The sequence below is a fragment of the Chiloscyllium punctatum genome, chromosome 2 (genome assembly GCF_047496795.1).
Source record: "Chiloscyllium punctatum isolate Juve2018m chromosome 2, sChiPun1.3, whole genome shotgun sequence".
In the NCBI taxonomy this organism is placed as follows: Eukaryota; Metazoa; Chordata; class Chondrichthyes; order Orectolobiformes; family Hemiscylliidae; genus Chiloscyllium; species Chiloscyllium punctatum.
The window spans coordinates 14,433,007-14,447,992 of record NC_092740.1 but is presented as its reverse complement, the minus strand read 5'-3'; the positions used below and the strand labels follow the sequence as shown (position 1 = coordinate 14,447,992).

General features: G+C 41.5%; 1 protein-coding gene across 2 annotated transcripts in view; it reads right to left on the bottom strand.

The window, feature by feature from the left end:
• fam193a (family with sequence similarity 193 member A) overlaps positions 1–14,576 on the bottom strand; it is a 230,067-nt gene extending 215,491 nt beyond the window's left edge. The window contains exon 1 of one of the 2 annotated variants that reach the window (XM_072593910.1): positions 13,941–14,576. In XM_072593910.1, coding sequence (XP_072450011.1) covers positions 13,941–14,096 — 156 coding nt within the window. In that variant the 5' untranslated portion in view covers positions 14,097–14,576. The remainder of the gene's footprint in view (positions 1–13,940) is intronic. The other variant, XM_072593918.1, reaches the window with a different exon arrangement.
• Positions 14,577–14,986: the final 410 nt, after the last annotated feature.

Sequence of the window (14,986 nt, the reverse complement as noted above, 5' to 3'; positions counted from 1 at the left end):
AGCCCAAGTGACCCAAAGCAAATTGGTTCCAAAATTATCTTAGTGGTAGGAAGCATAAGGCAATAGTCAAGACTTGTGTATATGACCAGAAGCCTGTAAATATTCCTACTATTTACCTTCAATCTAAAAGTAATCTATAGTCAAATTGGCAGCTATCACCAATGAATTTACAGTTTGTCAGTGATGTCACTTTTGTGCTGGGCCCCTAATCCTGGGCTTCAATTTATCTTGCAAAAGGACAGGGGATTAATGCATGAGTTGGTACTGAGTCCCTTGCTGGTTGTAGGGCATATTAATGATCTAAACATGAATGTATGAAGTATGATCAATTGTCAGATAACAAAAAGTGGTGGTATGGTAAACAGTGAAGAAGGAAGTTTTAGACTACAGGGCTAGCCAGAACAGTGACAAATGGAATTTCATTCCGAAAAGAATGAGGTCATGTACTTTGGGAAGACTCATCGGCAAGGATCCTAGGACGTACAGAGGATTAGAGCGCCTTGATCCATAAAGGCAATAGGACAGGTACATAAGGTGGCTAAGAAGGCATACAGGGTAGTTACCTTTATGATACAAAAGCATGCAGGCTTTGATAAAGCTGTATAAACATCAGTTATACCACAGCTGGAGCATTGTGCGCAGTTCTTGTTACCACACCACTGAAAGAATGTTATTACATTACAGAGGGTGCAAAAGATATTTAGAAGGATGTCGTCTGTGTTGTAGCTACTTAGTTATGAAGAGAGACCAGATAAACTGGGGTTGTTTACCTTTGAACAGAGAAGGCCAAGGACAATCTGACTGAGGTGTACAATAGACTGAGGGGTGACCTTATAGAGGTTTACAAAATTATGAGGGGCATGGATAGGGTAAATAGGCAAAGTATTTTCCCTGGGGTAGGGGACTCCAGAACTAGAGGGCATAGGTTCAGCGTGAGAGGGGAAAGATATAAAAGAGACCTAAGGGGCAACTTTTTCCACACAGAGGGCAGTACAGGTATGGAATGTGGTGGAAGCAGGTACAATTGCAACATTTAAGAGGCATTTGGATGGGTATATGAATAGGAAGGGTTTGGAGGGATATGGGCCAGGTGCTGGCAGGTGGGACTAGACTGGGTTGGGATATCTGGTCAGGATGGACAGGTTGAACCGAAGGATCTGTTTCCATGCTGTACATCTCTATGACTCCATGACAAATAAACATTTCCCCCTTCGCAGAGGGGTCAATAAACATGGGCATAGAACTAAGGCAAGGGCAGGAGTTTGAGCAAAATCTTTTTCATCCAAAGAGTGGGGTGTATATGGAACTCAATGCCTGAAAGTGCAATGACAGTCAAAACATTTTCATAGTATTTGGGTGAACAATTAGCAGACAAGGCTAGGGCCAAGTGTTGAAAAATAGGATGCGATGTGAAAGATTTTGTATTAATAATGAAGATATGATAAACTGAAGGTCCTCTTTCTTTAAGCATTAATTCCATAATTTTCCTGAATTCAATTTTCATCATTTGTCTTGGTAGAATTCAAATTGATTTTCCCAGAACATAAGCATGGAGTCTGGATTACTAGTCCAGTGAGATTATCACTACAAAGTATTTAACATATTTGTAAAGCTTCCTTATTTTTGAATAAACAGTCCTTCATTCGTGCTGTACTCCCACCCTCTCAGATGCTTTGGAAAATTGAATAATTCTCAGCAGGCATCTATAAGTTCAAGTACAAAGGAAGCACCACCACTAGTGTCTTTGCAAGATCTTTCAAAAACAATGGTAACAGGAGTACGTTCTCCCAAATGAACATGCCTAGCAGTGAGGCAGTAATCTCTCAATGCTAGTTCTCCAGATAGGGCATGAACATTGTATGCCTGACACCAGGCTCCTGAAGCAGGAGGTTCCCAGGAGCACAGCAGAAACACTTGAATGATGCCCTCCAAGACAACATCAAATATGTCTGCTACGGCATGGAAGACCGTGACTTGATCCAAATGACCGAAATGGAGAAGGCTCATTTGGAAAGGCATTAAAAGGCAAGAGACTTCATCGTAAAGAGAGGTGAAATTAGGACTTCAGAAAGAATGCAAAAACTAAAGAACTCATTCTGCAAGCACCGCCTGCTGTTATATGATAGCGTTCATAGATTATATGGTTGAACTAATTAATCATCTCCGAACTCAATGAACTGAAGTGAATTCAAGCCATGCTTGATCATGGAGGACAGCTTAAGGACCAAGGAGAGCATTCAGAGAAATATGGCTGGTGCCTAGGATGAAAAAGCAATCTCCACACTAGCTCCTCGATCTGAAATGCATTATAATTATGCTCAAAGAAAACTTAGACAGAGGAATGACAAGTACTTAACTGCCAAGGCATCAAAGTCATTTAAATCTGCAATGGCATCAAGTGTTCATGTCAAAATTATATTTCAAATTCAAAACTTCTCCATAATGCATAATATTACCTATTTTGGCCATGATTCTCAAACAACTGAAGACCTCTCATCAACCTTACAGAAGGCAGCTAATATTTCCATTCAGCATCTCAGGACAAAATCAAATAGATAGTCAAACTCAGCATCCCACTGGAAGCTCCTTCATCACAGAAATAGCAATACCATCACAAGCAAACGGTAGAAAAAACAATCTTCACACTAGTTCCTCAATCTGAAAGAATGTTTCAGCTTGAGTTAATAATTTTCACCCAACTTCTGTCTCTAACACAACTCCATAAGCAGGGAACATGCTATGATTTTCCATAAGCAATGACCAGATGTTCTTACAAAATGTTCCTCGATTTGTTATTCCATAAAACAGCTAGCTCTCCATCATAAGCAGGCCCCAGCAACTCACATAGAACAATACAGCGCAGAACAGGCCCTTCAGCCCTTGATGTTGCACCGACCTGTGTACTACTCAAAGTCCATCCCCTTACATTATTCCATCATCCATATGCTTATCCAAGGACTGCTTAAATATCCCTAATGTGGCTGAGTTAATTACATTGGCAGGCAGGGCATTCTATGTCCTTACTCTAAACAGCATTGACACAGTAGCTTTAAAGGTACATTTTTCACCAAGCTACATAACAGGTGGCCAATGACTCAGCAGGTTTATGAGTTCTAGGGGTGGGGGGGGGGGGGGGGGGGTTTTCCAGGACTCAAGGCCTAGAAACCGTAAAGCATTGCTGCTAATGAAGTGAAGAAAATTCATAATGCTTAAGAGATCAGGAGCGCAGATATTTGAGGATTGCAAAGCAAGAGGTGGTCAGAGATATAAGAAGGGTGAAGCCATAAAGGGAACAGAGTGATAATAAGAGTGATTATTTTAAAATAGTGTAATTGCTGAATTAAAGTCAATGCAGGTTGATGAACAGTAGCAATGTATGAGTCAGGCAGAACTTTTGTTGAGCTCGAGCTTATAACATGGGAAGCTGGCCAGAAGACCATTGTAATAGTCAAATCTAAAGAAACAATGGCCTGGATGAGAGTTCCAGCAGATGAACTGAGCTTCCTGTCAAGGGATTAACACTGACAGCCGAGTGAGGCCAAAGCTAAAACTACGCAGTCTCAGCTGAGTTGGCAACATGGTTTGGGAAAACCACAACAATTAGAGTCATAGAGATGTACAGCACAGAAACAGAGAGAAAATCTGGAGACAAAATATATTTTACTGCAAGAGAGTTGAGAAATGTAAGTGACAAAGTATATTTGTACTTTCATTTTAAAACATTGAGATAATACATGGAATGCAATGATTTCTCCCTCAATTTCCCAACCCTGTTCAATCGCATGCTTCTATGTTCAGTTATGGCTTCCTTCTCTACACCTACAAGAGACAACTGCCCAAGGACACCCATCCACATCTGAAGCGCAACCCTCTTAATATTAAACAATTTTTAAAATGGATTTCATCATGACAGGATACAGTAGCACAATGTTACTGAACTAATGGTTCAAACACCAGTTCAAATCTCTCCACTGGCAGTGGAGAATTTAAATTCAATTAATTAAACATGGAATTAAAAGCCTGTACAAATAATGTTAACATTGAAATTACTAGACTGCCATTAAAATCCTCAGTAAATCGGTCATGTAATTTCAGGAAAGAAACTTGCTGCTCTTACTCACACTGACCTATGATTTCAACACCACGGGTGGTCTTAGGAGAGAACGCTGAGCAAGTTGAGCCTATTCCCATTCAAGGGAGAGAAAACAGAGTTAGCATTTCGGGTCCAGTGACCCTTCTTCAGAACCATTCTGAAGGAGAACACTGGACCCAAAATGTTAACTCCACTTTCTCTCCAGAGATGCTGCTAAACTTGTGTTTTTCCAGCAGTTTCTATTTTTGTTTCTGTTTCCAGCATCCACGGTTCTTTGGTGTTATCTTTTCATTTTTACCCTACGAAACTGAGCGAAATTGAAAATTCAATCTTACGGCTGTCCCATACATGGAGTGGCTTTACTTTCTCTTAAGTACTAGATTACTGTAAGCTGAAATAAAGAAAATCACAGAATAGCATCAAATCAACATCTTCTGAAATCCCCAGCAATAGGATGCGCCAGCAGCTCAGCTGAAGATTTTATACCTAACTGCACTTAATGACTAAATCTAAACCGGAACATAATTATTTCTTCCATATTTATGGCAATGAAATTTTGGAGCATCACAAAAGTGAAAAGAAACACCAATGCAGATCATTTGACCCATTCTGGTCTACTGCCATCCAATAGCAAGAATGTTGTGAAACTTGAAAGGGTTCAGGAAAGATTTACAAGGATATTGCCAGGGTTAGAGGGTTTGAGCTATAGGGAGAGGCTAAGAGGCTGGGGCTGTTTTCCCTGGAGTGTTGGAGGCTGAGGGGTGACCAAGATTTATAAAATCATGAGGAGCATGGATAGGATAAATAGACAAGGTCTTTTTCCCTGGGGTGGGGGGGGAGGTAGAGAAGGTCCAGAATGAGAGGGCATGGGTTTAGGATGAGGGGGGAAAGATACAAGACCTAAGGGGCAACATTTTCATGCAGAGGGTGGTGTGCATATGGAATGAGCTGCCAGAGGAAGTGGTGAAGGCTGGTACAATTACAACATTTAAAAGGCAACTGGATGGGTATGAATAGGAAGTGTTTAGAGGGATATGGGCCAAGTGCTGGCAAATGGGACTAGATTAATTTAGGATATCTGGTTGGCGTGGACAAATTGGACCAAAGGGTCTGTTTCCGTGCTGTACATCTTTATGACTCACTATAGCAGTTTCAATGTTAACTTTGAGGCTTCAATTTGAATGCTGTTTCTCCGTCCTTTATGTTCCCTTTGATATTTTCAAAATATTTCTCATTCACTCCTTAAAAAAGTGAGTTGGCTTTCTTTAACCACTTATGGTATATTTTCCCAGTAATTCTTTGCATGAATAAACATGTCCTCATTGGAAAGTCCAGAATTAGGGGTCACAGTCTCAGGGAAAAGAGTAGGTTATTGAGGACTGAGACGAAAGATAGCTTCGTACAGTGTCGTTCACTTAATGTCATTCCAAAGCACTTTACTGTCAATTATAAACTTTTGAAATATTGCCATTGTTTTAATGAAGAGAGATTGCTGTACCCAGAGAATTCCAAAGAATCACCACCCTCTAAGAAAATGAAAAATAGCTTGAAAATAGCAGCAAGTCTAGCAGCAGCTGTGGAGACAAAGTTAAGGGTTGGGTCCAGGGTCCTACTTCAGAACAGTTCTGGAATTAAGAGTCTAATAATGATCTTGAACCCTATCTGGTTCACTAATGTTCTTTAGAGAAGGAAACTACCATCCTTACCTGGTCTGGATTACTTGTGACTCCAGACCCACAGCTTAACTAGCCTCTAAGTTGGGCAATAAATGCTAGCCTAACCAGCTTCACCCTCATCCCATAAATGAATATTTAAAATGTTTCCAGAGTCTGCAGTTCTTTGGAATTGTCTAATGCAGTGGTCTATGGTATTTTCCAGTATTTCCTCTCTAGTATTTTGAAGACTGAAATCAACAGAAACAACACAGAATCTATGCCAACATCTTAGATGAAGGGAACGAACGAATTGTAGCCAAATTTACCAATGACACCAGGTTGGGTAGGAAGCTAAGTTGTCAGAGGAGACAGTGAGTCTGCAAAGGAGGTTAAGTGAGTTGGTAGTATTTTGGCAGTTGGAATGAGAGAGATAATGCAAATTTGTCCACTCAGGACAAAACAACAGAAAGATAACATTAATTAAATGGACAGACAGTGCAGAACTCTGATAGAGAAATGCCAGTGCATTAATTCATGAACCAGAAAGCATTAGTGTGCAGGCACATCAAGTGATTAAAAAGACAAATGGAATGTTGCCATTTATTCCAAAAAAGAAAGAAGTTGAGAAGTTTTACATAATTTGTACAGGGCCTCGGCAAGACCACTTCTGGACTATCATGTTGTTTTTGTCTGCTTTTTGAAAATAACAATAATCACATTAGCAGTTCAGCGAAGGTTCACTTTACTCAGTCATGATATGAACTTCTTACAGAGGAAGTGACCAGGTTGGGACTTCACTGTTTGGAGTTTAGAAGAATGAAAGGTGGTCCTATAGATACATTCAAAAATTTGAACATATGCTGTAAAGAGAAAAGATATTTCCTCTACAAGGAAAGAAAACAAGGGGATACAGAAAGAATAAGAGGTCTTCCAATTACAACTTTGAGAAGTTCTTTGTTGTCAGGGGTTTGTTAGCCTACGGGAGTCTCTTCCCCAAAAAGCAGTGGAGGGCTGGTCTTTAATACAATGCAGAGGTAGATTTTGAATAGACAAGAGAGCAGGTAAGAAAATAGTACTGAGATCACAGCAGATCAAATATAAGCTTATTGAATAATGGAGTAGGGATGAAAAGTTGAATTACCTATTCCAGCTCTGAAGTCCTGTGTACATTTTTATATAGCCACAAAGAGAATTATGAGTGATGGGGATAATGCAGGAAAATTGAGATAGATGATGCATGACTCCAAGTGAATAGAGTCATTAGGTCATGGGTCAGCTCTGGAACAGGAAATAGACATTAGAGATAAAAAGGGGTATTTTCAAGTTGACACGAATCAGTACTGTGGCCCCAGTTAATTACTTCATAGATTGCAAGGAGTTGTAGAACATATGTAAGTTTTCCAACAATACAAAGCTAGATGGGAAAGCAAGTTTGCGGAGTGCACAGAAAGATTGTAGAGCTAAAAATAGAACAAGTGAATGGATGACAAGGTAGCACATGAAGTACAATGTGAAGTAGGAGGAGATTGGGCACTCTGAACTTAAGAACAGTAAAGCATATTTTAAAAAAAAGGTTCAAAACTTGTAAGTGCTGTTCAGCAGTAATCTGGATGTGCCTATACAAAGATCCCAAAGTTATTATGCTGATGCAGTAGGCAATTATAGAGGCATAGAGATGTACAGCATGGAAACAGACCCTTCGGAGCAACCCGTCCATATATCCCAAAACAACCTAGTCCCACCTGCCAGCACCCAGCCCATATCCCTCCAAACCCTTCATGTACCCATCCAAATGCCTCTTAAATGTTACAATTGTACCAGCCTCCACCACTTCATCTGGCAGCTCATTCCATACACGCACCTTAGGTCTCTTTTATATCTTTTCCCCTCTCACCCTAAACCTATGCCCTCTAGTTCTGGACTCTTCCTCTTCCTTCCCTAACCCCCCCCCAAGTAAAAGACTTTGTCCATTTATCCTATCCATGCCCCTCATGATTTTATAAACCTCTATAAGGTCACCCCTCAACCTCCAACGCTCCAGGGAAAACAGCCCCAGCCTGTTCAGCCTCTCCCTATAGCTCAAATCCTCCAACCCTGGCAACATCCTTGTAAAGCTTTTCTGAACCCTTTCAAGTTTCACAACATCTTTCCAATGGGAAGGAGACCAGAATTGCACACAATATTCCAACAGTGGCCTAACCAATGTCCTGTACAGCCGCAACATGACCTCCCAACCCCTGTAATCAATACTCTAACCAATAAAAGAAAGCATACCAAACACCAACTTCACTATCCATTCTACCTGCGACTCCACTTTCAAGGAGCTATGAACCTGCACTCCAAGGTCTCTTTGTTCAGCAACACTCCCTAGGATCTTATCATTAAATGTATATGTCCTGCTAAAATTTGCTTTCCCAAAATGCAGCATCTCGCATTTATCGGAATTAAATTCTATCTGCCACTTCTCAGCCCATTGGCCCATCTGGTCAAGATCCTGTTGTAATCTTTGCTGTCCACTACACCTCCAATTTTGGTGTCATCTGCAATTAACTAACTGTACCTTTTATGCCCGCATCCAAATCATTATATATATAAATGACAAAAAGTAGAGGACCCAGCACCAATCCTTGTGGCACTCCACTGGTCACAGGCCTCCAATCTGAAAAACAACCCTCCAACACTACCCTCTGTCTTCTACCTTTGAGCCAGTTCTGCATGCAAATGGTTAGTTCTCCCTGTATTCTTGTTAACCAGTCTCCCATGGGGAACCTTGTCGAATGCCTTACTGAAGTCCATATAGATCACATCTACCGCTCTGCCCTCATCAATCCTCTCTTACTTCTTCAAAAAACTCAAATCAAGCTTGTGAGACATGATTTCCGACGCACAAAGCCATGTTGACTATCCCTAATCAGTCCTTGCCTTTCCAAATACATGTACATCCTGTCTCTCAGGATTCCCTCCAACACCACCGACATCAGGCTCACTGGCTATAGTTCCCTGGCTTGTCCTTACCACCCTTCCTAAACAGTGGCACCACGTTAGCCAACCTCCAGTCTTCCGGCACCTCACCTGTGACTATCGATGATACAAATATCTCAGCAAGAGGCCCAGCAATCACTTTTCTAGCTTCCCACAGAATTCAGGGTACACCTGATCAGGTCCTGGAGATGTATCCGCCTTTATGCATTTCAAGACATCCAGCACTTCCTCCTCTGTAATATGGACATTTTGCAAGGTGTCACCATCTATTTCCCTACATTCTATATCTTCCATATCCTTTTCCACAGTAAATACTGATGCAAAATACTCGTTTAGTATCTCCCCCATTTTCTGTGGCTCCACACAAAAGCTGCCTTGCTGATCTTTGAGGGACCCTATTCTCTCCCTTGTTATCCTTTTGTCCTTAATGTATTTGTAAAAACCTTTTGGATTCCCCTTAATTCTATTTGCCAAAGCTATCTCATGTCCCCTTTTTGCCCTCCTGATTTCGCTCTTAAGTATACTCCTACTTCCTTTATATTCTTCTAAGGATTCGCTCAATCTATCCTGTCTATACCTTACATATGCTCCCTTTTTTTTCTTATCCAAACCCTCAACTTCTTTAGTCATCCAGCATTCCCTATACCTACCAGACTTTTAATGCAGTACAGGAATGGGGTGAGTTAGTTCAGATGGCTGGTTTGTAATGCAGTGATGCCAAGATAGCGGGTTCAATCCTCACACTAGCTAAGGTCACTATGAAAGTATTGCCTTCTCAACCTTTCCCCTCACCTGAGGCATGGTGACCCTCAACTTAAATTCACCACCAGTCATCTTCAGAGTCCTCTGGGACTATGCTGTCTTTGCCCTTACAAGAATACAGAATCTTTGAACCAAAAAGCTCCGAATCAGATGCCACTAGCTCCAGAGATGTGTCATAACACAACTGATCAATTTGATTAGGAATATCTACAGAAGCTTTGTTGCATTTGTAAAGCCACACGTAGCTTTGGTCCTCATATTTAAAGAAGTACTTATTTGCATTGGTCCTGGGATGAAAGAGGTGTCCTATGAGAGAAAGAGATGAGGCTAAGTGAATTGGGTCAATATTCTCTACAGTTTAGCAAAAGAAGTAATCACATTGGAACATATAAAATTGACATTGTGGTTATTCGCCAGCTGGGGAACCTATATCTCAGAGGCAGAGTATTAGAATAGGGAGCCAAAGGTTCAGGGCTGAAATGAGGTGGAATTACCTCACTGAAAGGGTTGTGATCTTCAGAATTTTCTACCCAAGAGCGTTTTGGATGCTCTATCACTGAATACATTTAAGGTTCAGACACAGATTTTTGGTCCCTCAGGGATATCAAGGCATATGGGAAGTTGGTGAGACAGTGGAGTTGCAGCTGAAAAAATCAGCCATGGTCTTATTAAAAAGCAGTCACAATGGGCTGTTGGTCAACTCCTGACTATCATGCATATTTAATTCTTCGAAGCTCCCCGTTCATTTCAGTACTAATCTTGGATTTTTATGCACATTGTCACTCTAACACCAGAGATAACCATTGTTCATTTGTTTCCTTCTGAAATTTTCTCAATTTCCAACACTTCCATACATTTTCGCTCCACCATAATTTCCCCAATTTGCAAATACATATTCTAGCGAACTTAGGTGCAAAGTATTTGGCGAAATTACCCAAAAGGCATATGCAGCATTTTATTCAAACTAAATTGGGTTCTGATATGTCAACTGTATTGGAAATTTAAATGTGACAGGTACTGAAACAGTGCAAATAGCAGTATCAGTAAAAAATATGGTTTATATTCTGCCATTGTCTCAGTAAACAAACAAAACCTGCATTAATTCTCACTGAAATATTATTTTTGAGTTAAACAAACTAAATTGATCACTCATTTGTGTGATGTGGCATCAATGAATCACTACCAATTCAAAACAGCTTTTGCCTGCAACATTGATTCTTCTGTTCCTTGGATGCTGCCTGATATGCTGTGCTTTTCTAGCACCACACTATCAACCAATTCAAAACAGCCAAGTGTTTCAAACCACATAAAATTGCAATACTTCACATCCAAAAGACATTTTCTTCTCTAACAGGTAGACCAGTAGGCAATTCATGTCTCCAACACTGTCTACTGTTAATAAATTTTCAAATACATGAAGTACTCAGCAAAGTCACCTAACAATTCATAAGATGTACAAATTAAGGTGGAGAACAGACATCGGTAAAAACTAAATTTATCAAGTAAACTTTAAAATATTTGAATGAATTACTTTGAAGGTTCTTCTCAAATTTTGGGAGATCTTATTAATTCATGGAACTTGGGTGTTGCTAGCTGGGCCACCACTTACTGTCCATCCCTAATCACCCAAAGGGCAGTTAGGGGTCAACCACATTGCTGTGGGTCTGTAGTGATATGTAGGCCAGACCACATGAGAATCACAGATTCCTTCCTAAAAGGATATTAGAGGAGTAGATGGGTCTTTTTTTAAAAACAACAATCGATGGTGGTTACAAAGTTGACATTAAGCTTTTTATTCCAGAAATTTTATTGAATTCAAATCTTACCATGTGCCATGATAGGAATTAAACCCATGACATTAGTCCGCAGTTGCGGATTACTAGTCTATGATATTGTGACTATATCAATGCCTTCCCCTAATGTCTGGTTCCAGAATTTAAACCTTAATATAATTAGTCAACAAAAACAGATTTCAATCACCCACGCTATGAGCCACCACCACGAATTTCTTTTTCTTTACAAATAACCAGTCACAACAAGTATACATCCTACACAACAAGATTTCTGCTAATCTACAGCATTACAGTGTTTGTTCCATCATCAAGTGTCAATCCAAAGAGAAGCAAATGGAAACTTATTTTGCGCGGCTCATTATCTCCTCTTGCTCCAAACAAGTTAAAGCCTCTACTTTATTGCACACCTCTGAACAGCTCATCCAACTTAGAAGGATCTTTTGTCTCTAAAAAGATAGTATGCATTGATGAACATCATTAACTATTCTCTATTCATCAGTAAGCAAAATCACATCACTTACAACTGACCTAACCATATGATAAGGCTCAGAAAGTACACACACAAATGTGTACACGATTACTCAAATTTCTCCAAATTAGTACTGTCATGACCAAAACTGGGAAATCAATAATAACAGGTTTACATTGAATTAACAAAGAAAGCTAATGACAAGATAGATTTTTAAAGATCATCTAATTCAAGAAATTATTATTCAGGGTCCAAACAGTGAAATTATGACAGAGGACCTGTAATAGCAACTCAAGCTGACATACAACTGTGTGTCTGGACTGCCACATGTAAATTTGTAATACGCAAACCAAAGCTGAAGACTTCACCATAACAAAGGTCACCTGCTCCCACCTCCATATCACCTGTCTCCACTCAGCCCACCTGTTGCTGAAACCCTCCCTTACGTCTTGACTACAGCCAGACTTGACTATTTCAGCATTCTCCAGGCCAACTTTGCAAATCTCCAACTTTCACAAATTTGAGATGCCCTAAAATTCTGTAGATCATATCTGAACTGCAAGCTATAATCATCCATAATCATATGATTACTTACCTATACTGGCTGAGGCCAGCCCTAGATTTATAATTATTCCCTGTTTAAGCCCTTCCAAGACATCACATTATATACTCAATCAATTCCACCCCCCAATATGCTGATCCAACTCTGGACTTTTTAGATTTGATTAGATTCCCTACAGTGTGGAAACAGGCAACAAGTCCACACTGACCTTCTGAAGAGCAACCCACACAGACCTATTCCCTTACATTCACCCCTGACTAGTGCACCTAACACTCCAGGCAATTTAGCATGGCCAATTCACCTAACCTGCACATCTTTGGACTGTGGGAGGAAACCCACGCAGACACGGGGAGATTGTGCAAACTCCACACAGACAGTCACCCAAGGCTGGAATCAAACCTGGGTCCCTGGCGCTGTAAGGCAGCAGTGCTAACCACTGAGCCCCTTTGTACACATCGTTAACACATCTTCTACCAAAATCTGCCAACAAGTTCAACATAAATAAGAATTTGTTTTAGTAACAGATAATAGTGCCTGCTTCGATCATTTTGTACATTTGGCTGAGAAACATTAATACCCATACCAGTGATATGAGGATGTATGTCAAGAGCGTAGTGCTGGAAAAGTATAGGCAGCATCCGAGGAGCAGGAAAGTCAATGTTTTGGGCAAAAGCCCTTCATCAGGAATCAGCAAAAGAAACTCCTTGGGTCTGCCTGACCTGCTGTGCTTTTCCAGCACCACACTCTTGACTAATCTCCAGCATCCGCAGTCCTCACTTTCACCTATGAGGCTATATGACTAGTCATTCTAGTACAACACTCTTTGCAAAAAAATTGACCATTTAAATTTTGCATTCAGCATACGTGAAACATCCCAATTATTTTACATTCAAAATAACAAATCACAAGCATCCCAAGACAGTATACTGTACAAATGTAAGATATTCTAAATGCAATTCCCTGTACAGTACTGTATATTGTATCAATACCATAAAGAAAGTAAACAACTGAAATACAGATGAGAAAAGATAATGGAAAGTGCATCAATTCAAATAAACTACCTCTTTGGTATATGCAGGTGAACTTCAAAAATAAGAAATCAGTACAAATTAACATCAGATCACTGCACATCTCAAAACCTTAGAAATGGAAAATTCATTAATATACTGTACGGAAACATAGTGCAAACTGCTTTGTGTATGTACACATAGAGAAGAAAAAATACGTTAAAGATGTACTGAATCAGCTTGGATTAAATAAAGATAATGAACCTTTCTGGAAGTGAAGGGGGGGGGGGGGGGGAGAAGAGAAAAGAAAGAGAGAGAGAGAGAGGAGAAGAAAAGATGGAATACATTGCTTTGAATTGGCGGGGTGGGAGGTTCTGGTTGGGTTTCAGAGTTGCAGGTAGCAGACAAGAGGCCTAGAGACCAAGGCTGAGGTTTACAACGCCCTTTACATGTCCCTGTCAGGCACACCGGCTAATCTGTTTGACTAGGGTGTGCATTTGTAATTACCAATACCTCCCCCCCCAAATAAAATCAACCTTTTATGTCTCTCTGTATATAAAAATATGTATGTATATGTGAGAGAGAGATGCAGGAGGGTGCCTGCCTCCTTGATTTACCTCCCCGTGTAAGGTGCCGTTGGTGCCGCTGCCTCCTCCGCCGCTGCTCCCGTTGCTGGACGAGGGCGTCAGGGCTTTTTGTTGACGGCTCACTGTCTTGCCACCGCCCCGCTTATTTTTCCTCCTCTTCGCCCTTTTGGCGTCGGCCGGGCTCATTGCGACGGAGGGCCCCGGGTATGTGTCTTGTGGAGGGGGGGGGGTTGGGGTTGGGGTTGGGGAGGAGGTGTGAGCTGGTGTGAAGGAGGGAGGGATCAGGCCCAGGGGAAGGTGCAGACTGTCTGAAGTGGTGGGGGGGGGTATGATGAGGGAGGAGGGTTGGAGATCCGAGGTGGAGGAGGGGTAAAGAGTATCCTTGGGGGGGGGGAGAGAGAGAGAGAATCGTCTCCTTTTTGGCTCTTCTTTCCTCCCCACCCTCTCTCTCCCTCTTTTTTTCACGTTCCCTGGTGATATCGTACGGAGACTGGTCCCTCTGTTTCTTTTTTTTAATTAAAAACTCTTTTTTTTTCCCTCCTCCTCCTCTCGTTCTTCCTTTTGTTTTGGCCCCCACCCCCCCCCCCTCCTGCTCGCCGGTGAAAGTGTCGCTTGCTCCGGTTTCAGGGCTCGACTCCTGCTCCCAGCGCCTCTGTCAGAATCCGAACCGATACCAATATGGCGGCGGAGTGCAGGGCCCTATCCCGGCAGCCACCGCGCCGGCCCCGGCCCTGGACCTCTCTCTCTCTCTCTCCCTCCCTCTCCGGGCAGGCCGACTCTCACTGCGCCTGCGCTGCCTGCACTGCATCCTGGGCGTTGTAGTCCCTTCCTCCCTCCTTTCCTTCCCTTCCCCCACCCAGGCAGTCTTCTTTACCCTCCCCCACACCACCCCCTCTCCTCCTCAACTGCCAGCTCTTCTCATCCCCTTTCAATTTCCTCCCAGGCCCCTGGCTCTCTTCTTAAATCTTTCCATATTTGTACTCCCCTCCATAATCCTTTTCATCTATTTCTCCTGTCTTAGACTTTTATATTTAAACCTTTCCATTTCTCCCCATCTCTTTCATAATCCTTTCCAT